The 23,961-nt window shown below is 37.5% G+C and overlaps 1 protein-coding gene across 1 annotated transcript in view; it reads left to right on the top strand.

Annotated features, from left to right (window-relative positions):
- Strn (striatin) overlaps positions 1 to 3,578 on the top strand; it is a gene marked incomplete in the record, with an annotated part of 106,432 nt that extends 102,854 nt beyond the window's left edge. The window contains 3 exon segments of the mRNA XM_017795477.2: positions 1,098 to 1,205; positions 2,360 to 2,446; positions 2,538 to 3,578. Coding sequence (XP_017650966.1) covers positions 1,098 to 1,205; positions 2,360 to 2,446; positions 2,538 to 2,707 — 365 coding nt within the window.
- Positions 3,579 to 23,961: the final 20,383 nt, after the last annotated feature.

Raw genomic sequence — 23,961 nt, 5'->3', positions numbered from 1 at the left:
ATTTCAGTTGTTCTTTGCATTTTGCCCACTTCTCCGATTTAACAAAGTGGAGAAATTTCCTTAAAAGTAATCACAATAAGAATACTTTTTTTAATGAATTGATTTCCATAATATTTTCTGGGTTTTAGAATAAGTAACTGTATTCTTAAACTTCTCTCAGAATATACATATTCCACTTAATGTGTTTCCCTTTCATTGGAAATAGTTTTTTCCTGCTAAGCCTTATAAATGATACAGCCGAATGATTGCTGTTGCTGGAAGAAAATATGTATAGTCTGAATTTTGAAACTGAGCATCTCTATGTTTAGGATTGACTGAATCAGTATTCAGGGTATGGTGGTGCATACTTGCACTCCCAGCTCTTTGGGACACTAGGGCAGAAGAATTACAAGTTTAAGACAGCCTGAGCAGCCAACCAAAACAAACAACACCAACAACAAAAAAAAAACACACACAAAGAACTTACTCCACATAGCCAGATGACGTTTTCTCTTGTATATTGAAAACAGGCTGAGTACAGCAATGGATTCTCTTTGAAAACTCTTAAGTAATACAAAAATTTATTATACTGTTTAGAAATTAAAAATCTGGGGGACTACAAGAAGATGGTTATTTCTAGAACAATGGTGCAAAGAATGAACAAGAAATAATGTGAGAGCTAAGAAGCTCTCTGTTTATCTTTAGATCACAACTACATAAAATGAGCTTTGTATGTAGAAAGAACTGAGGCTTAAATTTGAGAATGATTTACATCTGTGTGATGAACTTTATTAAGGTAACAAAAATATCACAGAATACTGTAGCATGAGATGTCAGTGTCTCTCGGTCAAGTCTTCAGTGGCATCTGTGCATAACAGGTAGAAGAAATTCTAACTCATACCTACCTGTAGGTGTGCCAGTATGATTTAGCTCAGGCAATTCTCATAAAAATTGAAATTAGGGAAATTAATTAGAAATTAGAGAATGAATGAACCAAAGCTAAACTAAAGTCGCTTTTTTTTTTAACCTATTAGTTATTTAGTTCTCCCTTATGTGAAGAAACAACAACAAAAAAAACTTTGACTAATTGGTATCAGTCTTTAATTTTTCCTTTTTAGCAACCAATTCTTCCTGCCAAATAAATAGAGTCATCAGTCATCCCACTCTTCCGATCAGCATCACTGCTCATGAGGACAGACACATCAAATTCTATGATAATAATACAGGTAGGAATTTATTAAGGATTTTTTTTTGCTGAAGCAAGAAACAGCAATGAAAAAACCTAAACAATAACAATACCAACTAAAAGTAACCTAACTGTAGTGTTTGATGGTTGTTGTGCAGTTCTGAAATAGGCACTGAAGCATCGTTTCCCCACTCACTTTCTGTGAGTGCAAATCTACTGTCTAGTCTTCATTATACAATGGAAGGATTTTGGTTTGTTTAATAATAGTAAGCAGATGCCATATTTATGTTCTAGAGCCCAAGTTATTATTAGTAGGGATATAATGAAAATTTCATAGATATCAATAAAAATGATATGTGGCCATGATCAGTTGCAGTACATGGGGGTGAGTATTAATAGAAACATGTTAGAAGTAGAGACATGTAATTAAGGTTTGTTTTAAATTGTTCAGTTATTGAATAGCTATGTTCAATACTGTGATTAAATAGTTTTGTTCAGTATCACAGATGGAAATCTCCAGGTCATTTGTTTTATTTTTCTATAGACTGATCTTTCCTGCATATTAAATTTGAGTCTGGTCTGATTGAATTGGGGTGTGGGGCTTTCCCAGTTTTTATTGACTTGGATTTTACCAGTGTAAAGAAGATTGACAAAGAGCTGCAGTGGGAGAAAACTGCTTTGCTTTAGTAGCCATATTTCCTTGGCTGTCTGCTGATGGCCTTTTAAATATGATTTGCAGGTATGTTTAGTTGGCTGGTAATTTCCTATTCTAAATTCTTTTCTATATGTTACTTCCACCAAAATCATGGCCATGTTTTCTTTCTCTGCCTTCATCCCAGTCTCATATATGTAAATTTGAACTTTCTGTCCTCATAAACCCATATAATTTTTCTGTAACTGAAGGATACAAAATAAGATTAGTAATGTCTAAGTTCTAATTAATGGACATGTGAAAACTACCAAGTTGATTGTGGCTTAAATGACAAAAATCTTACCTGAAATATGAGCTGCTTTTGTTTCTCATTACTATTACTAGAAGCAAGATGGGGGATAGTATTGTTTGAGCTGATGGAAAAAGTTGTTGATAGAGGAAGTACACAGACAGGGATGACCAGGGAAACCATTGTAACATGGAAGGTAGCATATGGTCAAGATGAAGAAAATCAGTAAGAATAACCATCACTTTTTCCAAAGGCAAACTGATCCACTCGATGGTAGCTCACCTAGAAGCCGTTACAAGTTTGGCAGTTGATCCAAATGGCTTGTACTTGATGTCTGGAAGTAAGTACATTAGCTATGGATTATTTATTTGTACTTAACCATTTTCATGTTGACATAATTGTTCCTTTCCATTTCTTTTCTTTTGGTATAGGTCATGACTGTTCAATACGTTTATGGAATTTAGAAAGTAAGACATGTATCCAAGAGTTCACAGCTCATCGGAAAAAATTTGAAGAATCGATTCATGATGTTGCTTTCCACCCATCCAAATGCTATATAGCCAGTGCTGGAGCTGACGCACTGGCTAAGGTCTTTGTATGACATGATGCATCATCTTCACCTTCTAGCTCTTTATAAATAATCAACTGCACAAAAGAGATACAGAAGACCGGGGCAAGACTCGACTCATCCTGCCCTTTTGTCTGCTGAAGGAGCACAGAGAACATTTGTTAAAGTATAGTTTTGCAATTCATAAACTGTTTTCTAAAATAAAAGTTTGTTTAGGTTGCTGCAAGCTCAGCTGAATCTGTGAGCCTAAAAACTTTGAAATTTCCCCCCAAAGAGGCACTTTTATTTCTGAAGTTGTTCTAATTCGCTAGGCAGGCCTGAGCGAACACAGGTTTAGCTTATTCCTTTTGAGTAAACAGGGCATGCTATAATGGATAATTCAAAGCTGGATGGCTGGGAATGAGTAGAGAGGAAACTTAGATTTACTTCTCTCCTGAGAAATCTTGTTACACGTATTAGGTAGTCAAACAGTAATCTTTACTATATCTGCTGTACTAATCCCATTGTGTATAATGACCAGTGTTAAAATGAGATTTTAATTGAGCTCTCAACTGTTTTCATAAAGTACATGGCAAAGCATTTTACCTGTTAGAAAGGAAAGATTCAGTAGTATGTTAAATATGTTATTAATGAGAAATGCTAAACAAATGCTTAGTTTGCAAGCAGATTTCTATATTGTATTACAATTTTGAAAGTAGATTTGGTACCATTCTAAAATTTAACCATCAAATACTATTATGAAGAATAGTTGATAGAGTCTGCTTTTACTAAAGGATTTAACTTATTCAGGCTTGAGTTTAAGGGCAAACAGCGTGTCTCTGTAATTCTGTTTCAGAATTCACCTTGTTCATGTGCTATTTATAGTACTAGAGTGATTAATTCATATTGATGAAATATACGTCCTGGCGACTTTAAAAGACGAAAGCTGCTTTTTAGCATCCCATTTTTCAGTACCCATATATCCATGGTTCACATGATCCTTGCTATTTCTTTGCTGTTTCTTCCTTACCTTTCATGTTCATGCTGTCTGACACCTATCAAGAACAATTCATAAGTACAATGTCTTATAGTCCAAAGAGTATGGTTAACCTCAGGCAGCTGCTTTCACAGCAATACTAAATAAAGCAAATGTTTTGTGCCCTTGAAATCCTCTACTAGTAATTCAGTATCTCTAAGAACTTCTGGAAATCTAGGTGGAAGACTTTATTGATGACTGAAAGGTTCTTTCTCCTTTCTTTCCCTGTTGTTTAATTGGAATACACATTTTAATGACAATGACTCAATACTGTTTCTAGAGAAGTCCATATCTTAAAATGCCAGGTTTCCCTCTGATCTGTTACCCATATGTGGTCAGCTTTTGGGAGTCTTGTGCCCTCCTGTCTAAGCTAGCGCCCTATCATCCACTGTACCTGTAATTGTCATGCCCTCTCTATACTTCTTATAATCTTTCTCTTTTCTTTTTGTCCCAAATTACAGAGACCAGTACAAATACTAAAGATAAATCATTAGGGCCCAGGTGTGGTGGCGCACTCCTTTAATCCCAGCACTTGGGAGGCAGAGCCAGGTGGATCTCGGTGAGTTTAAGACCAGCCTGGTCTACATAGTGAGTTCCAGGCCAGCTGGGGCTACAGGGAGACCCTGTCTCAAGAAAGACCAAAAATTAAATAATTAAATAAATCAATAAATCATTAGATGCTAGAGAGATGGCTCAGAGAGGACCCAGGTTTGATTTTTAGCACCCATATTGCTGCTAACAACCATCCATAACTCCGGTTCCAAGGGATCTGATGCTTTCTTCTGACCTCTGTGGGCACTGCATGACATGGATGCACTTACACACATGCAAGCAGTATACTCATACACATGAAATAAAAATAAAAGTAATAAATAAAATATTAAATAAATCATTAATGTCCAACTTGTCATCAAAATTTATAAACCATAGATTCTCAGTCTTAAATATTATACCTATAAATGTTGAACCCATTAAGACAATTCCCACATATCTATACCTGTACATTCTGTTGACATAGCAGTGGCACTTTTGGTGATCTATTCCTGGAAGTATCATGATGATATGGATAATAATTGACATTTTTAAAATTCTGCTCATCTGCCTCTAGGATTCTTTAGTGTACAGGCAAATTTTCATTAAAGTTAAAAGACCTGTGCTAAATTGTCCTGATTGTTATACAGGCAAGCTGTAGTACTTTAACACAGCTACTTTTTATCTTTGTGCTTTGGTTAATAAGCAGGCTTAAGAGACTAATAGCATACTCAAGTGAATTGGGCTAGCTATAACTACCAGGTCAATGCTTAAATTTTCATGCAGATATAGAATTCCACATTGTGATTCATAAATTCCTTTCCATTCTTCATGAACTGAACAATAGGAGTTGCTAACCTAGCATTTGTAGAATTGTAGAAGATTCCAGTCCGATTCCTTTGGTGTTTGATGATGGCTGACCTCCAGGCTGGTGTTCTACCAGTCACTGCTGTAATTCCCCTCCAAGGTCTTTGGTGCCTGCTTTACTCTTGTCACTGAAATTCTGAAAGCCAAGAAAATCGCCCTGTACATTTTGTACCTCGTGGTTGAAGTATTTGTTAGTGAGTGGGAGGTAATCATAAGATATGCAAACTGTGACACAAATAGTAGGACTGTTGAAAGTTTCTTAGGAAGCCAGTGCTGTGCCATTGAAGACAGAACATAAAAAGAGACATTCTTCTAACTAGTCCTGTATGATAGCAGCCTAGAAATGAGCCAAGCTGTCCTCCAACCAGATGGTAGGATATACTGTGTCTGACTTGCCCCTGTCCTAATGGAAATTAAGTGGAAATTCACAGAATGAACAAATTCAAGCTTTAATAATTGGACTGCTTTCATAATACTTGATTTGTAACTATTTGGGTGAACTGTATTGGAACAGTATGAAAATCAGCAGGTGGCATGGGTCCCGGCCTTATTTTCATGTGCTAAGGATACATCTCTGGGAGCTTGCAGTACCCTTTTCAAAACTTAGGTGTCATATGGAGCTCATTTGCTACTAAACCATAGACAAATAAGTGATAGAACGACCTTCAGTATTTTTCTATTGAACAAATTTATCAATTTTTGCCATTAAACAGATAATTAGTTATGCAAAGTATTTAGCTTTTATAAATCATTTAATTATGACTAAAAGGGGGAAATTGAATTGCATCACTGAAAATGAACTTTGTGAGAAATTTTTTGTTTTACCTGACTTCCATTCCTTCAGTATTCTTGCTATAAATTTCTTTCAGAGATAATGATGAAGATTTATTTGAAAAAATGTCTAAATGTATGTATATTTTATAAATATATATTATATATATCATAGGAATATATATAATATATATAGACTCTATATATAAACCATAGGTGCATTTTACTGTTTATATCTTCATTTTGGGGGTAGTGTACCCAGCAGATGATGAGTGTTGTGCTGTTTGCTTTTGCAGTATAATATATAGTTCTAAATGTTTAAATTACTGTATATACTATATTCATTATAGGCTAGCATGCTTGTTTTAAAGACTGTCATACTAGTTTATTAAAATCTGAATGTAAGAAAAACCTGGCTATTCAAATGTGAATTGAAAAATTCCATTCTCAATACTGAACTATTTCCATTGAACATAAATGTGTCATCAAGACGGCAATAGCTAGAAAATGAGAGGTGCCTTTAAAAAAAATACAAATGCAGCCTTACAGTGAGGATGAAGATTGAATTTGTGTTAGGAGGTGGGAGGGAGAAGAGATGGTGCATGAGAAAGAAAGAGTGCGTGTGTGTGTGCGTGTGTGTGTGTGCGTGTGTGTGTGTGTATGTGTGTGTGTGTGTATGTATTATTTGCCAATCTGTGAAGGTCCTGATTTGTGACTGTCAATGTCTTTTTAATGTATCTGCTCAACTTCTAGGACTTCAGGGGACGTTTCATGCATAGTCTTTGTGCTCTTCTGAACACCTTATATGCTTTTCAAGAATTTTGAATGTGAATTTCTAGAAAATTCAGCAAAGAATAAATAGCTGTTCTTTAAAGTCAAGGTTAGGTAAAAGAAGAAATTATTGGTTCATCAAAATTGTGGGTTTCTCATTAGTGTTGTAACTTTTTACATCTTGCTTTTTATTAGCACTTCATATATTTTCCCTTTTCACAAAGAGCATGTCATGAAATTCTTATATGATGAGGAGTGAACTAGTAAAAATAATTTTTAGATTAAACACTTGAACTAGTTAAAATTCCACCTAAGAATAGTCTTGAAGTATTTCAGTGGCATCTGTCATATCTACCTCATTGTCATTGCTGCCATTTTAAGCAAAGCAGATCTTCATGACATCAGAAATGGTGGTGGGCTGCAATTCACAAACCTATGTTGGTGCTTCTCTCAGGCTTTGTCATCTGAGTTGTATTGTCACAAATCAGACCGAAAGGTTTAGGATTCAATTTAATTTTTTTTTTTAAAGAATGACTTAAAAATTAACCAGCAGTGTTCTTAGTGAGTGGAGATAGTTAATCTCTGGTTGTTATATCTATGTGATATTTTCAACCAAGAGTAAAATTGTTGCTAAATTTACCTGAAATGCCAGGCATGGTGGTGTGTCTATTATAAATGTATATAAATATTAGTGCCAGCTCTTGGGAGGTAGAGGTAAGAGGATGAGAAATTCAAGGTCATCTTCAGGTATAATAGGGAGTTCAAGGCCGCCCTGGTCTAAATGAGACCCTGTCTCAAAACAACAACAACAAAAAATTTATCTGAAAAAAAAAAAAGAGTTCTAAATGTAATTTTATTTGACTTATTTTATTCTTTGAATTCTATTTCCACACCATTACATATATAATCAGTCATTCACTTTGTTTGCTTAGAAGTTGCCTCCATAACTATATTACTTGTTTGTTTATATTGCAGTTCTTTAAGTGTTTGACACTGGGATTCTGTACAAAGAATTCTGTACAAAAGTAGTTCCTGATGAAATATGTGTATTTTTGTGAAATGTACCATCTCTTAAAGTCCATTTTAGGGGAAGGTCCAGAAAACTAATGTAACTGTCTTTAGCAGTCATGGTAAACAACTTGAATCAATTTTACATTTGCCACAGAAAGCTTTTTAATTGTCCGTATCAAGGATGCAGCTGGATCTCCAGTTAGCGGAAGGGGTCCAACTTGACCAAGTATTTAACGGAACCTTTGCAGCAGCTTTATTTTTATTTTTATTTTTTTATTTTGCAAAGACAAATGCTAGACCAAAAAAGGTCATTAGAACCCACTCATTATAGTCTAGCATTGTTCTGAAGTGGTGCTGAGGGGTCAGATTTTCTGGATCTTTGCTAGTTAAGCTTTAGCTTTCCTTTAACTGGGACCACATGCTTGTCATCCCTCTGGTGCAAATTTGAAAGTTCATGTTAATTTAGATTAACTCTAATGTCTGCCTGGGTTTTTAACAGGCTGTGAACCAGTGAGTGCCTTGTTAATGTAGAATGATTTTCGCCTCTGTTGTGTGTTAGCTCTTTCTGAAAACATGTCAGAGACTGGTTTTTAATTGACTTGTGGAGAGCTGCTAAGTTTGGCATTACAGCATCAGAAAGTCTTTGGTCTACTACATACTACTCATCCTGCTTTCTCTTCATTGTTTGGCTCATGTTGGCCTCTTGTGAGAAAACAAATACAGCCCTCTTCTCCACACTTTTTCATTCCAGATTTAGAGGTGTTCCCCATTCCCACCCCAACTATATGATCTAATGCCTGTTTTTAGGAAGAACCACTTCTTTGTAATACTAAAATCTACTGGTTATTTTGTCTTCTCAATGTCAGTTTACTGGAGTGAGACTCAGGGCATCATCAGTTCACATTCCTAAATAACCCTTTTTCTCCACATCCAACCCCCCACTGGTGAGCCCTGAGCCAGATTGTTTAATATTCAGGTATTTTAAATTTTAGTTATATCAATTAATGTAAATCCAAATGCTAATTTTTGTGGTGCAAGAAGTTTCTTTTGTAAATTCAGGGTATGGATAAGCTAATTATGATATTCAATTTTGGTGGTTTTACGTGTATTATTTGTTTTTAAATAAAGTGTACAAATATAGATAATGTGCTTATAGGTGTCTCATGAATTTGGAATACTTGTCAGATTTGAAATCTAGCCATAACTTTGCAGTCAATCAGTTAAAACATTTCATTATAATTTGAGGCTCTTGTTGGAGAAGTAATAAATAGAAGGATGGAGAAAAGTTAAAGGGTATTAGACAAAGTAGATACAAGTCCAAAGTAATGCAGTAATCTCAATTATGTATTGTGAAAAAGATGGAGAAGTTTATCTTTATGGAATTTGGATCTTTGGAAAGCTAATAAAATTAAAATACCTCATAAGATCAGTTCAGTGCTACTTTTAGGGACATATGACATGTTTAGTTAACTAACATTTCATATTTTTCAAGTGTTGAGTTAAATGAGTGTTTAAAGTTATACACATATGCAAATGTAATGTTCTTCCCCCTTTGCTGGGGGAATGTTTCATAAGTGTTTCACATCCTCTGACCCTTCAAGTCAACATTATTATTTCTCAAGAGCTTTCCTTGCTCAGAATGCAACATGTCTTTGTTGTAACCTGGATCCACAATACAGTATGGAATCTAAAATTTGATACTCCTCTTAATGCACTGCATTGGATCTGTCCACTTTGTTGTGTATGTTCTCACAGTAATGAGGATTATATCTTTGGGCATGTACACATAGTTTTCAGTAGTGTCAGAAACATCCAATTTGTCTTTTTCAATAGGAAATAGACATGATTTGCTGGAATAATCTTCTTTGGAAGGTTAAGTGAACTCAAGAATTATTACTGAATTGCTGAATCCCCTGAAATCAGCAAAGGGTCAGAATAATAGTGTGACCTGCACTGAGTTTCCACGACCACTGGGTTTTGAGAGATCCCAGCTTTGTCCTGGATTTCAGGTATTCCTAGAAACATCTGAAAGTCTGGTAGACCATCTAATGCCAGTAGTCATGAAACATCTCTCATTGTGAACTCAGTCACCATGCCTAGGACACTCCAGTTTGGTGAAGAAGCACTGGCATGAACATCTGAAAAATTGGAATCCTTGTTTTTCTGGAACAATTTGGGGTTTTTTTGGTTGGTTGCTTGGTTGTTTGGATGGTTGGTTGGTTGGATGGTTGGATGGTTGGTTGTTTGGATGGTTGGTTGGTTGGTTGGTTGGATGGTTGGATGGTTGGATGGTTGGTTGACTTTATTTATTTTTGCAGTGCTAGGGATCAAACTCAAGCCAGAGTTCTGTGTGAACTAGTTAAGCACTGTTACTGAGCTACATCTTCAGTCCTCTGGATCATACATTTTAATTTTGTATACTTGCAAAACAAAATAATCCAAAATCCACCAAACAGAAAATGATTCACTTGAAGTATCACTTAGGTCCTATGAAGCCCTAAACCTGTCCCTATTTTGTATTGACCTTAGAGTAAAGGTAATAGTGGCTGTAGTTAAACTTGAATGAGGATCTGGTTATTTCAGTAAGTAGAATCTACATGTCATCATAGGAAAGGCCTGTTTCTCAGAAGATCCTCTCATCCTTAGTTGGCTTCGCCATTCATCTCACATAGAGAATGTTCCAGACACTAACCCCCATTGCCTTTTCCTGTGCACTTCTTCAGAAAGGTAATTAGCCCAGTGATGTTAAGAGCCCACAGCAAGACATTTGTTAAACAGCATTCAGAATACTAGAGCTAGTAATGTTAATTCATGTGCCCCTGCTTTTTATGTTGTCATAAGAGCCAGTGTATATTCCAGGTTCCCAATCCGATAACCTCAGACCAAAGACTTTAAAAGAGAGAGAGAGATTTGGATAATATTGCTGTCAAATTAAGGGTAATGGTATCTCCATCATCTCCAAATAAATTTTGTTCTTAAGAAAAAAAAAAAGTACATAGAAACCAGAATTCTGTGTCACTCATGAGTTGTAGACATACACAGCTTGTGAGTCTATGCTGAGTGCTGAAGCATTAGCACATGCTGACTTCTGCCGGTTGTGTTGCCAAGCAAGTGTTTTTTCACATAGAACAACACAGGGGAAAAGTAATTTTATCAGTTTACTTTGCTGATACCTTTATTTGCTGGGTAACTTGGATAATAGTGTGAAAAAAGAAAAGTAGCTAAGCCTGTGAACTGGGCCACATTACCTTCCATACCTCCTTAAGGGGACTGGAAAGATGATCCCCTTTCACTTCAAAAAATAGAGGGCTCCAATTTTGACTTGTCATTGATCCCATTTATCTAAATTAAAGATTTTAAAGACATCAGAAATATTGTGGAGCCTCCTGGCTGGTAAAGTACCAGCCAGCAGATGTTGTATCGTAGGTATTAGCTACATATTAAACTATATTAGCATATCTGTGTATGTTATATCATCTGCATATGACAGAACATAAATAGCTGAGTCATAATCTCATAAACTCATTTTAACAGAATGAGTTTTGTTTTGAATGGTTTTGACTACTTTTTAAAGCATTTTTAAAATGAAGTTACATCTTTACCCATGTATTTCAGAGAATCTTATAGAATAATTTCAGTGCACATTTTAGAAAAAGAAAAAGTGGTCTCACATACCTTTTGACAGTTGTTTGTGAATACCACCCCCAGTCTAGTATTTGACTGCTATGTCAGAATGCTTTTGCATTAAATATGTCAGTATTCTGCTGACTGGAAAACCAATGTTTTTGTGCACAGTTTGTAAGTAACTGCATCCTTATTCACTGATATGTGTTAAAGTGAGTGGAACATGAAGCTTACATTATATATAGCACTTCAGTGGTCTTCATAGAGCTAACAACAGTAAGATCAAGTTTAACTAAAGCGGCATTTAATCTCAACTCATTTAAGTGGAAACTGTTCTTCAACGAAACTGTACCTGCTCAGTTTCTTTGTGTATCTCAGAAGGAATTGGACTTTCTTCTAACTCAAACATTTAAACTTCCTTTCAATCCCTTCCCCTTTTTTTACTTTTTAAAATTGATTTTTTACAAATTTTGTACAATATATTTTGATCTTATTTAGATCCCTTCCCGTATCTGTAGAGTCAAATTTGTGTTCCCAAATGCCCTTCAGTGTGGGTTCATCCACCGGAGCCTCTTCAGCCTAGCAATAATCTCACTATCCTCCTTCCAGCAGCCATCCATTGCCAGTACTTCAGTTAGGTTTGGGGTTACTTACCCACTTCCCCATGGCTCTACCGGAGTTTTGTTTCGGTTGAGTCTACATGGGGTTTGTGCATGTTGTCACCATTGTGGTGAGTTCATATGAGTAGCTAACCAGCTGCCTAGAAAACTTTCCTAGTGGTCACTCAACACCTCTGGCTCTTACGGTCTTTCCACTCCTTCTTCCACTATGATCCCTGAGCCCTGGGAGGCAGAAGTTTGATATAGGTGTCCTATTCAGGGATAAGTAGTCTTCAGCCTGCAGTCTCTTATTTTCTGCATGTTGGCCAGTTGTGTTTTTTTGTGTTAACCACCATTTGCTGTGTAAGGAAGTTTCTCAGCTAAGAGTTGAGAGTTCATCTTTGTAGTTAACATAGTATTTGTGCATATTTATAAAGTACAGTGTGATGTTTTGAGTTGTGTATATTTTAGGTAATGATCAACTTAGGGTAATCAGCAAGCATACCTGTTTCCTTAAATTCATTTCTTTGTGGTGGATACTTTCAAAGTCCTCTCCTGGGATGTATGGAACATTATTGTTAATTCACCCTGCTGTTCTACAGAACACCAGAATTTATTACTATTACTAGCTACATATGGCATTGGCCCATTCACCAACACCTTCCCAGTCTCTGGTACCAACTATAAGATTTTTTAGTGAGGTAACTTCAAGAGAACTTTTTTAGATTTTCTACATGGATGAGATTGTGCAATGTTTGTATTATGTAACTGACATTTAAGATGTCCTTCAGGCCAGTCCATCCTGTTGCAAATGACAAGATTTCATGCCTTTTGGTTGGTTGAATAGTACCCCATTGTACAGGTAAGGATGTGAAGAGAATCTGTTAAACATTACTGATGAGATTGTAAATTAGTGCAGCCATTATGTTATGAAAAACATATGGGGGTTCCTCAGAATAAATAAATCTATCATGAGATCCAGCTACCCTTATACTGACCAGATACCGAAAGGAAATGAAATCAGCATGTTGAAGAGATACCTGCACTCCAGTGATCAGCCTTTCAAACAGGAAAGACCATGAGCTCCCTTATTTCGGTAGACTACTTAGGAATGCACACCTGCTATTACAGGGTGTTTTGTTTTACATTTGAACTTGATTGTAGAGCCAAGCAATTTTGTGCCCTCGGTGTATGCAGTTGGTACACACCTTGCCTCTACTTATTAAAGCCTTAAAATTTTATTTTGTGTGATTTTTTAAAAGTGTTTTGATGGCTAGTATATATACTGGTATGTGTGCAGCACCTACGAAGGCTGGAAGAGGATGACAGAGCCATCATGTGAGTACATGAAACTCCACCCGGGCCCTCTGGAAGACAACAAATGCTCTTAAGTCTGGTGCCACCTCTCCAGCCCCTAAAAATTGTTTTGAAAATACAAAGATTAATAAGAACTGTATGATACATTATCTTCCCGAGTCATTTGGAACTATCTGGGGCATGGTGATGTGGTGAATGGTAGTGATGATTTTTCCTTTTTATATAGGTAGTATAACAATTTTCATGGTTTGGGGGGCAGGGGGGAGTTGGGTTTTTTGTTGTTGTTTTGCTCAAAGCCTTGATTCTCCTGTATCCTGAACTCATATTTTGTATATCAGGAACTGTTTGTCACCTTACAAAATAAACAGTTAATGATTTTCTTCTGTCTTTATAAACTCCTGAGAGCAGGGACCATATTTGTTTTTCCTATATCTCCCCTTAGCGCTCATTTGGTGACATACTATATAGAAAGGACTCAGATATTTGTTGACTGAGTAATCAGAGCACCCATTTCAAAAATAAGATATACGTTAACTGTCAAAATGGGAGGGAGGAATATGGCTCAGTGAGTAAAGTGCTTGCCTTACAAACATGAGGAGCTGAGTTCTATTCCCAGAACCCACATTTAAAAAGCCAGGGTGTGGTGCTGGGGAGGCAGAGACAGACAGATTCTTTGGACTTGCTGACCAGCCAGCCTGGCCCTTGGCAAGCTCCAGGCCAATGAGAAACCCTGTCTCAAAAAACAATGTGGACAGCTCCTGAGGAAAGACACATGAGGTTGACCTTCAGCCTTCACATACATGTGTACATATGCATATGTAGCCACACACATGTATATACACCCTGCCAGTCCTTCAATAATGCTCAGATGCATTTAGGTCTGTGACTCTGATCCCAAGATTGAGGGCTAAACCCTGAGTTGGGAGGAATTTGGACCTCACTTGGGTATCGGCAGTGCTCAAGGCAGCACTCGATGCTGCACACTTCCAGCCCTGCCAGTCTGGGACTGAGCAAAGCAGTTGGGAGAAGTGTTCTGTCTCTGCTAATATCATCCCTTCTTTCCCTGCTCCCCTATTGTTGTGCACCACTATGTACCATCTAGGGGCTGACAGTTATCAGGGAAAAGCCTTTACCCTATAGTGTATGTACCAGTTGGGGAAAACCATAAGTAAAATGTACAGACAGTTAGAGGTAAGTGCTGGAGGAAAAAACAGAAACAGGTTAATTTAGTGTATCTGACTAGAAGTGATGCAAAGGAAAGAGTAAATTCATACAGTTAAAAGAACAACACAAGGGTTGGACATGGTGACGCACACCAATTCGTGTCTTCCAGTTGTTCATCTGTGTGCACATCATTAGGACATGTGATTTTATGCATTCCTCTACACCTTGCCTTTTTCTAATTTAATGCATATAATGAGCACCGTAAAAGCCTATACATACATAGATCACTTGCAAATTTCCTAATATACTCATGCAGTCTTATAAAGTAAGCAAAATGAGATGGTCTTTAATGGGCTAGTTTACTTTAAATAAATAGCCAGGCATAGTGGCACATGCCTTTAATCCCTGCACTCTCAGGTGGAGGCAGGTGAATCTGAATTCAAGGCCAGCCTGGTCTACTGAGCAAGTTCCAGGCCACCTAGGACTACATAACAAGACCGTGTCTCAAGAAAAAAAAAAAAAAATGAAATACTAAAGTCTCTGCTGCTCACTTTTCTCATCCAGCAGTTAGATGGGATTGAATCCTCTTAGGTCTTATTTTGCTTTTTAATAGCTACGTCTTACATGGTGTTGACAATGATTAAACGTCTTTACTACATTTTTGCGATAATAAACATTCCTTTTCATAAATGTGTGATTATGATGGCTTTTGTGAAGTAGAGTCCCAGGAGTACTTTGCTGAACAGAGGTAAATGTATTTAAATTTTTAAAATATGTGTTGACAGATCATGCCCCCAAAAGGCTGGAATAATATTTTTTCAGCATGTAAAAACACTTCCCTTCATACCCACTGGCAATAGATGCTAAACATGAAAAAAAGAGGAACAGAAGGAGAGAGGGAGGGAAAGAAAGAAAGGAAAGAAGACAGCCTGGTAGCTATAGTGGTTTCCTCGGTGTTAATTTCCAGTTAACTGAGGGCTGTACCTCTGGACATGATTTGTGTGGGTTAGAATTCCAAAGCTGACTCCAGTGGGCTCTCTGCTCAGGGCCCAACAGGGCTGAAAAGGGATCTGCTTGGATTGGCTGTTTGGTGAAAGCCCCAGGGAAGAATTCATTTTTAAGCTTCCTAAGGTTATAGGATGGAATCCGTATTTCCTCCTTGGTTGTCAGTCAGTTTCCGGGTTTGCTATCCGGTTGTACATGGTTTTCATCATTTCAACTCTGCCAAGGGTAGAGCATCTAATTCTCCCCATGCTCTGACCTGGCTTTTTCCTTCTGCTCTCCTTTAAAGGGTGCTTGTGGCTTGTTAGATGCACCCAGAAAATCCTTGTAAAGGTCAGCTGATGAGGAACCTTAATTTTATCTGCAATGACATACTGCCCTTTCACCTTGGGCAGGGCTAGGTACAGGGCTCAGGTCCTGGGCCCTCTCGGGTCTCCACTACTGTACACACTCATAGTTGCACCTTTATAGCTGTTTGTCATTTTTATTCTCCAAATTTCTATTGTGTTTGTCTACTTATTTCAAAGCTTTTTATGTTATCTAATGTTTTCCATCTTTCATCGTTGCGGGCAGAGTTCTCCAGTTCTCTTGTCTAGTGAGCATATTAAACTTAGCCATTTGAATTTCACTCTGAGCTGTGTATACACATTTCAGGTTTTTATTTTTTCAATCATCTCACTTTTACCTTTGGCCTTGTTTCCACCAGTTCTTCAAAATTTTAAGTGCTCCTTTTTTTTTTTCTTTTCTTTTTTTGTTCTTTTTGAGAGTGTTTTCCTGTAGTCCCAGCTGGCCTGGAACTCACTATGTAGACCAGGCTGGCCTTGAACTCACAGAGATCCACCTGCCTCTGCCTCCCAAGTGCTAAGATTAAAGGCGTTCTTTTATATTATATAAACCTTTATTTTATTATTTGCAGATGTTTTTCTCCACATCTGTATTATCTGTTGACCATATGTATTCCTTTTTGCCATTCAGAACATTATATTAGAATATGAGTATATTATGAAATGTAAACATTTTGAAGACTGTCCATAAAACTTTTAGTCAGTTATACATTAAGGTCACCGTTTCCTGCCCTTTCCTGGTTGCACATAAAGTCTCTTGGAATGGACTCTATATTGGAGGGTTGGAAGGTTTCAGTTTTCTGCATTTAATTTTGGTGGGCTTTTTCTTTTCTATTTTTTTTTTTTTTTAGACAGGGCCTCCCTACAGAGATCTGCCTGCCTCTGCCTCCTGAGTGCTGGGTTTAAGGGTGTACACTACACTTAATTATTTTTAAAAATGTTTTATTTTTTATTATGTGTATGGGAGGGAGTATGTGCACATGCACACAGATGCTCACAGAGACCAAAAGTGTCATATCTCATATCCCTCTATGGCTGGAGTTACAGATGGTTGTGACCTGCTCAGTGTGGGTGCTAGGAATCAAACTTGGGTCTTCTGCAAGAGTAGTATGCACTGAGTCATCTCTCCAACACCCTACATTTAATCCCTAACTGCATTTAAATTGTTTAGTGAAAGAACACAGGCAGATGCTCTTTTTCCTCCCAAGTTGTTAATTCAGTACCTCTTTTGAGTAACGTTTTCTCAGTGAAGTAAAATACCAACATTGTGAAATTTTCATGTATCTTGACCTGTTTCTCAGTATACTTGTTTTTACTTACATTTCTCTTTCTAGATGGCAACAAATGAATCTACTTAACAGTGGTTTTATGTTTATGTACAGCAATTTGTAATGTGGAAAAGCATAGAGGTTTTTGCCCCGTCTTATACCCCTGCTTTTTTTTAGTGCCTTCCTGTGTTCTTGCAAGAATTTGAAGTATGTTATCATTAATCAAATTTTGTCCAATTGGTGGTTGAAATTAATTTAAGGAAGTTTGACCCAGGATATTTTCTTCTTAGCATATTTTGTTTAGATTTTATTCATAACTTCAATAAGAGTGGAGAGTTTTCTTCCATTGAGTTCTGTTTTTGTTAGTCATTATTATGAATGGATTTCCCTATTTCTATTTTTAAAGTCTTATAACAAAGCATATTTTCTACATATATATATCATATACAATAAATATAACATGTTTATTAAATCTCATTAATTCTAGTAGTTTTTTCCTAAAGTATCTTGGGATTTTTAAAAAATACGATTGTAGTGCTGAGCATGGTGGCACACCCCTTCAGTCCCTGCACTTGGGAGGCAGAGGCAGGTGGATTGCTGTGAGTTCAAGGCCAGCCTGGTCTACATAGTGAGTTCAGGTCATCTGGGACTACAGGGAGACCCTGTCTCAAAAAGACAAAACAAACAAAACAATTGTAGCATTCTTAAGAATAATTTATCTTTTCCAATATTTGACAGATTTTCTTTACTGAATCTGGTCTAGAAACTTCTATCTGGGATTGAGCAGTGGTGATGCTGAGGCATCTCCATCTGCTGTTGACTCTAGTCAAAATGACTCCAATACTAGTTATTTAGAATATCTGTGTTGTTACTTGATCAATAATCTTTATATTATTTGAATACGTTATCTCCAGTTTTGCCAAGAAATTTTATTAGGAATAGCTGCTGAATTTTATCAAATGCCTTCTCAGGACCTTTTGATTTGATCATGTGCAATGTTAATTTGGTAATATTACAGTTATACCTAATAAAGAACCTGACTCTTAACTTTAGTTATGAGTGGGCCCCATTCCTCCAGATGTCTCCGGAAACTGCTATAGAGCAAGGCTTCATAATTTTACTCAAAACAGGTTTGGTTCTTTATCTTCAGTTAGGGAATTACAAGCTTGGATCCACCCATATTTAATTAGACAATCTTGCCTTTTCAACCTGAGGCCTAAAGCAGCTCATACACACAATGTCAAACATTCTTCTCAGTTGTCTTTATTTTCAATGAAGATACAAATATGAATGTGATGTGTTTCATCACTTTGATTTGTTAAGTTTTCAAGCATACCCACAATTCATTCAGTATCTTGGGTAGAGAGAAAATCAAGGTTCTGAGAGATCAAGGTCAGGTGCCCAGGTTACGGGAGCATATGACTCAGTGAGCTTGTCTGCAGTAGCTTTTTGGTTGCAAGGTTGATTAAAAGTCATTAGTCCAGATTCTCCCCATTTTGTGAAAGTCATTCCTACAATCATGTGTTACTTTTCTTTAAAAACTTGCTCACTGGGATTGGAGAGATTGCTCAATGGAGTTTGATTCCCAGTACTCATCATGTCAGGCAGCTTAGTACCCCTGTAACTCCAGCTCCTGGGGATCTGACACTGCTGGCCTCCTTGGGTACCTACACTTACATGCATATACCCCACACACAGACACACACATAAAATTAAAAATAAAAGTAATTTTTTAACAAGCTGCTGACTAGCCATATTATAAAGTTCTGACACTTAAAAAACACCTCCTTGGAATAAAGCCTACTTGATCACAATATATTTTCTTTAAAAAATTTTTAAAATATCTATATATTTTTTATTTTATGTGTACGAGTGTATTGCCTGCATGTGTGTGAGTGAACCCGTATTGTGCAATGCCACGGTGGTCAGAAGAGGGCTTTGGATTCCCCTGGAACTGGAGTTAAGGAGGGTTTGGTGTCGCCATGTGGGTGCTGGGAATTGAACCCGGGTCCTCTGCAAGAGCAGTCAGTGCTCTTAACCACTAAGCCATCTCTCCAGCCCCCACAGTATATTTTCTTAAAAATCCATGCTTTAGTTTTTAATCTTTTAGTTAGTGCTTTAATAAACATAAGTCACATCATTAATCCACAGTTTTCTGAAGACTGGAGATGTAACCAACTTGCTTACTATTTGTGAGGCCCTGGGTTCTATTCCCAGAAACGTGTAAACACAACTGTTTTCCTTAAGTATTCAGAGTCTTCAAATACATAATGATTTTGCATAATCTTCTAAAGCTGACATAGTCACACCATGGAAACTAGAAATTCTGCTCATAGGTGTACACCCAATAAAGGGTATAAGTAACATACACTTGAGAAATGTTCTAGAATAGAAACATTAATTTTTAGCTCAGGCCAAAAACTGCTCAAAGGTTTGCTGGCCACAAAATGGACAAATAACATTTTTGTATATTCAACCTAAAATATACAGAAATGAGAATGAACCATTTCTAAATATGTGAAACATGGCTGCATCTCACAAACTATATTAAGCAAAAAAAAAAAAAAAAGGAAAATTCTATATACTTCTGTAATGTATAAAAGGACAAAATCAGTTCCTGCTATTACAAATCCTAAAGTCTGATTCTGGCAGGGTCTCTAGACGGGGTCCTGCTGCAGTAGATGATTGGAATGGGGACTCAAAAGACCACCTCCCATCCAGAAAGAGTCTTTGGGTAATGTTAAATGCCTAGTACTTCCCTGGATGCTGGGAGTGATCTGCTTCTAAAACCAAAGAAGACTGGACATTCTCCAGTGAGAAAAGAGCACAGGACTTCTTGCTTCTTCCAAGAAAGTTCTTTTTAATTAGTTATTTGAGAAGTTACTGTGAATATAATGGACTATGAAATATGCCTCATCTTTTTGCCCTTGAAAGCAAAAGAAGCTCCCTTTTGCACTCACTTTTGTCCTTACATTAACATTCAGAACTTCATAATATTTTGTTTCTCAAAATAAACTTTAAGCAATTTTTTTCAAAATATTGATAATTTTGTTGTATTTATTGTTAACAAACTTGGTCTGACAAAATGTTCATATCGCCTTTAATCCCAGCACTTGGGAGGCAGAGGCAGGCGGATCTCTGTGAGTTCAAGGCCAGCCTGGTCTACATAGTGAGTTCCAGGACAGCTGGGGCTACAGGGAGACCCTGTCTCAAAAAGACCAAAAAAAAATTCATATATGAACATTTTGTACATAACTGCAACCCAACTTAGTGAACTTACCTTTACTTTTGCAGCTCCCTCTTACAAACCATATTCAAATATGGCAAGCTCTGTGTTAATCACTATCTGCTGCATGAAGCATCTCTGATGAGAGTTGAGAGATGCACTCATATATGGGCCTAACAATAAGTCATTAGGAGTCAATTCTATGCTTATTTAGCAGAATAATCATAGTTGTTTCTCCCCTAAGGCCTGTGACCTGTCTAGTGCCATGTATGGGATCCATCTTGTGAAGCAGGCCTTAAAACCAATCAGAAGGTAGTTGGTTATTCCCATAACATTCATGCCACTATTGCACCAGTGGGTATATCTTGACAGGCCAGTCATTATTGTAGCTCAGGATTCACAGCTGGGTGAGGTTGGTAATTGCCTTTCTCTTGAATAGCATTCATAGCACCTTCTAGTACTAAGAAAACTATGCAGTGGGGATGAAACTTTGAAGTCAGTTTCTCCATATTTTGTGACTCACATATGCAGTGTCTTCAGCATTAGGATCTAACCATCAAGCTCTGACAAGTAACCAGGAGCAATGGCAGTAGCTAGTATTGTTTGAGGGTCTATGGAACCCACCCCTGGTCAACAGCTCCAAAACAGAAAGTCCATGTGTTGGGCCAGTGCTGTCTGAAGGGCCATTGAACTCCCATTATAGGGTAACTCAATTTAAACTCTTTCGTATATTGTATATGTATATGTTTTAAGCTTCTATAGTAGTAGGTTTCCATGTGGCTTTTTCGAAAGACCTTTAATAAGTTAGCCACCCTTCTATACTCCCTCCTTTTTCCTATTCTCCCATTCACCCCCATTTAACTCTTCCTATCCCATCATTCCCATTTCCTTCTTTATATCACTGCATTCTATTTCCCATCTCATGAACTGTCCCTTCATGACCCACAATTGGTCACCATGGAAAGAATAAGAGACTGGAGTACTCAGCACAAAATGGGGCACGTATATCAACACCCTCTCTTCCCAAGGCCCGTGGATCATTGTGGAAGAGGGGGCAGAAAGGTTTTAAGAGCTAGAAGTGATAGATAAATATAAGGAAACTATGTTGTCTGGGTCTAGGGTTGTTACACATAAACTCAGAGGGCTTGTGACAGCATGCACAAAATCTGTGGAAACCAAACAAAAACCCAACATGGTGAGGGAAGGGTGAGCAAGAAGCCCCAGCCCTGAGGATCTATTAGCAATTGATAGCTGCTGGGAGAAGGAGAGTCGGTTTTATTTAAGGGTGTGATCACTGTGGTAGTTTGACCACACTCCAAGGAATGGACCCACACCCAAGAGCATTTGAGGAACATAAATTAGATTTGATAGGCCTTTCTTCTTTTCTTTTTTAATTGAGTTTTTGCAATTTTCATACAATATAATTTGATGGTATTTAGACCCTGTCTCCTACCTGCACCTCCCCTTACTGACCCCTGCAGTACTCTAATGTATGTGTGTGCATGTAGATTCTAATTTGTGTCCACAAATGTCCTTCAGTGTCGGTCCACTGGATCCTGGTTAATCTACCAACAGTCTCATCCTTGAAACAGACTGCCTCTTCCCCTCACAGCAGCCATCAGTTGCCATAAGTTCCTTAGGTTGGGTTGGGCTTTCTTGCCCACTTTCCCATGTCTATGCTGGGAATTTTGTCTGGTTTGAGCTTGCACGGAACTTGTGCATGCTGTCACTATTGCTGTGAGTTCATATGAGTAACTGTCTGGGAAACTATTTCCTTGTGGTTGTCCACCACCTCTGGCTCTTAGAATCTTTCTGCCCCCTCCTCCACAATGATCCCTCATCCTTGGGAGGCAGAAGTTTGATAAGCAGTAGCCTCTTGTTCTCTGCACATTGGCCAGTTATGAGTTTCTGTGTTAATCACCATCTGCTCTAAAACTCATGTAGAACCTAGGTGCTTTACTTTTCTCTTGCTGTGATAAAACACCATGACCAAGGGAACTTATAAAAGGAAGGGTTTATTTAGCTTACAGTTTCAAAGGGACAAGAGTCAGTCCATCATTGCAGGGAGGCATGGTGGCAGAAGTGGCTGGTGTAGGAGCAGAAGCTAAGCTCTCACATATTCAAGCAGGCACAGGAAGCAGAGCGGGACTGCAGATCTGGCAAGGCTTAGGAACTCTCTAAGCCCACCCCCAATGACGTGCTTCCTCCAGCATGGCCACACCAAAACAGTGCCACCAAAGACCTCCCAAAACAGTGCCACCATCTGGGGACAAAATGTTCAAATACTTGGAGCCTATGGGGGACATTCTCATTCAAACCACCACACTAGGGATACTGGGGACATATCTCAACATAATAAAGACAATATACCACAAGCCCACAGCCAACATCATACTAAATGAAGAAAAAATGAAGCAGTCCCATCAAAATCAGGAATAAGACAAGGATGTCCACTCTCTTCATTCCTGTTCAATATAGTACTTGAAGTCTTAGGTACAGCATTAAGACAAAGGAGATTAAATTGGAAAGGAAGTCAAAATACCTTTATTTGCAGATGATAATGATTCTATACATTAAAGAGTCCACCAGAAAACACCTAGAGCTGATAAATACATTCAACAAAGCAGAAGGATAAAAAATTAACATCCCGAAATCATTAGCCTTTGTACCAACAACAAACATACTGAAAAAGAAATCCAGAAAATGATCCCATTCAGGATAGCCTCAAAATCCAATAAATATCTTAGAATAAATCTAACAAAGGAAGTGAAGGACTTGTACAATAAAAACCTCAAGACAGTCAGGCGTTGGTGGTGCATGCCTTTAATCCCAGAACTTGGGAGGCAGAAGCAGGTGGATCCCTGTGAGTTCAAGGCTAGCCTAGTCTACAAAGTGAGTTCCAGGCCAGCTGGGGCTACAGGGAGATCATGTCTCAAAAAGACCAAAAAAAAAAAAAAATTTAAGACAATGAAGAAAAAAACAGACACCAGAAGATGGAAAGACCTCATGGATTGGTAGGATTAATATTGTGAAAATAACCATCCTATGAAAAGCAATCTACAGATTCAGTGCAATACCTATTAAAATTCCAACACAATTCTCACAGAAATTGAAAAATTAAGTTTCATATGGAACTTTAAAAAATTAGAATAACCAAAATAATCCTGAACAATATAAGAACTGCTCAAGGCATTACCATCCCTGATCTCAAATTACACTACAGAGCTATAGTAATAAAAAGAGCATGGTACTGTCATAAAGGCAGACCCATTGATCAGGGGAATGGAATTGAGGACCCAGATTTAAATCCATGCATTTACAGCCACCTGGTCTTTGACAGAGGAACCAAAAATACACACTGGAGGAAAGACAGCATGTTCAACAAATGGTGCTGGTCAAGCTGGATAAGACATGTAGAAGAATGAAACTAGATCCCTCTTTCACCAGGCACAAAACTCAACTCCAAATGGATCAAGGACTGCAACATAAAACCTGATACCCTGAATCAGATAGAGGAGAAAGCAGGGAATACATTGGAATTTACAGGCACAGGAAAGGACTTGCTGAGCTGGTTTCCTATAATGCAAGCATTAAGTCCAACGATTGATAAATAGGACCTTGTGAAGCTAAAAAGCTTCTGTACAGCAAAGGATACACTATCATTCAAGTGAAGAGGCAGCCTACAGAATAGGAAAAACTATCAGCTCTGACAGAGGATTAGTATCTACAATCTACAAAGAACTCAAAAAATATAACATCAAAAAAACATTTAAAAAT

The sequence above is a fragment of the Nannospalax galili genome, unplaced genomic scaffold, assembly GCF_000622305.1.
Source record: "Nannospalax galili isolate Female #2095 unplaced genomic scaffold, S.galili_v1.0 scaffold88, whole genome shotgun sequence".
Taxonomy (NCBI): domain Eukaryota; kingdom Metazoa; phylum Chordata; class Mammalia; order Rodentia; family Spalacidae; genus Nannospalax; species Nannospalax galili.
Note: the sequence above shows the minus strand (reverse complement) of the source record. Positions and strands in the feature narration are given on the sequence as shown.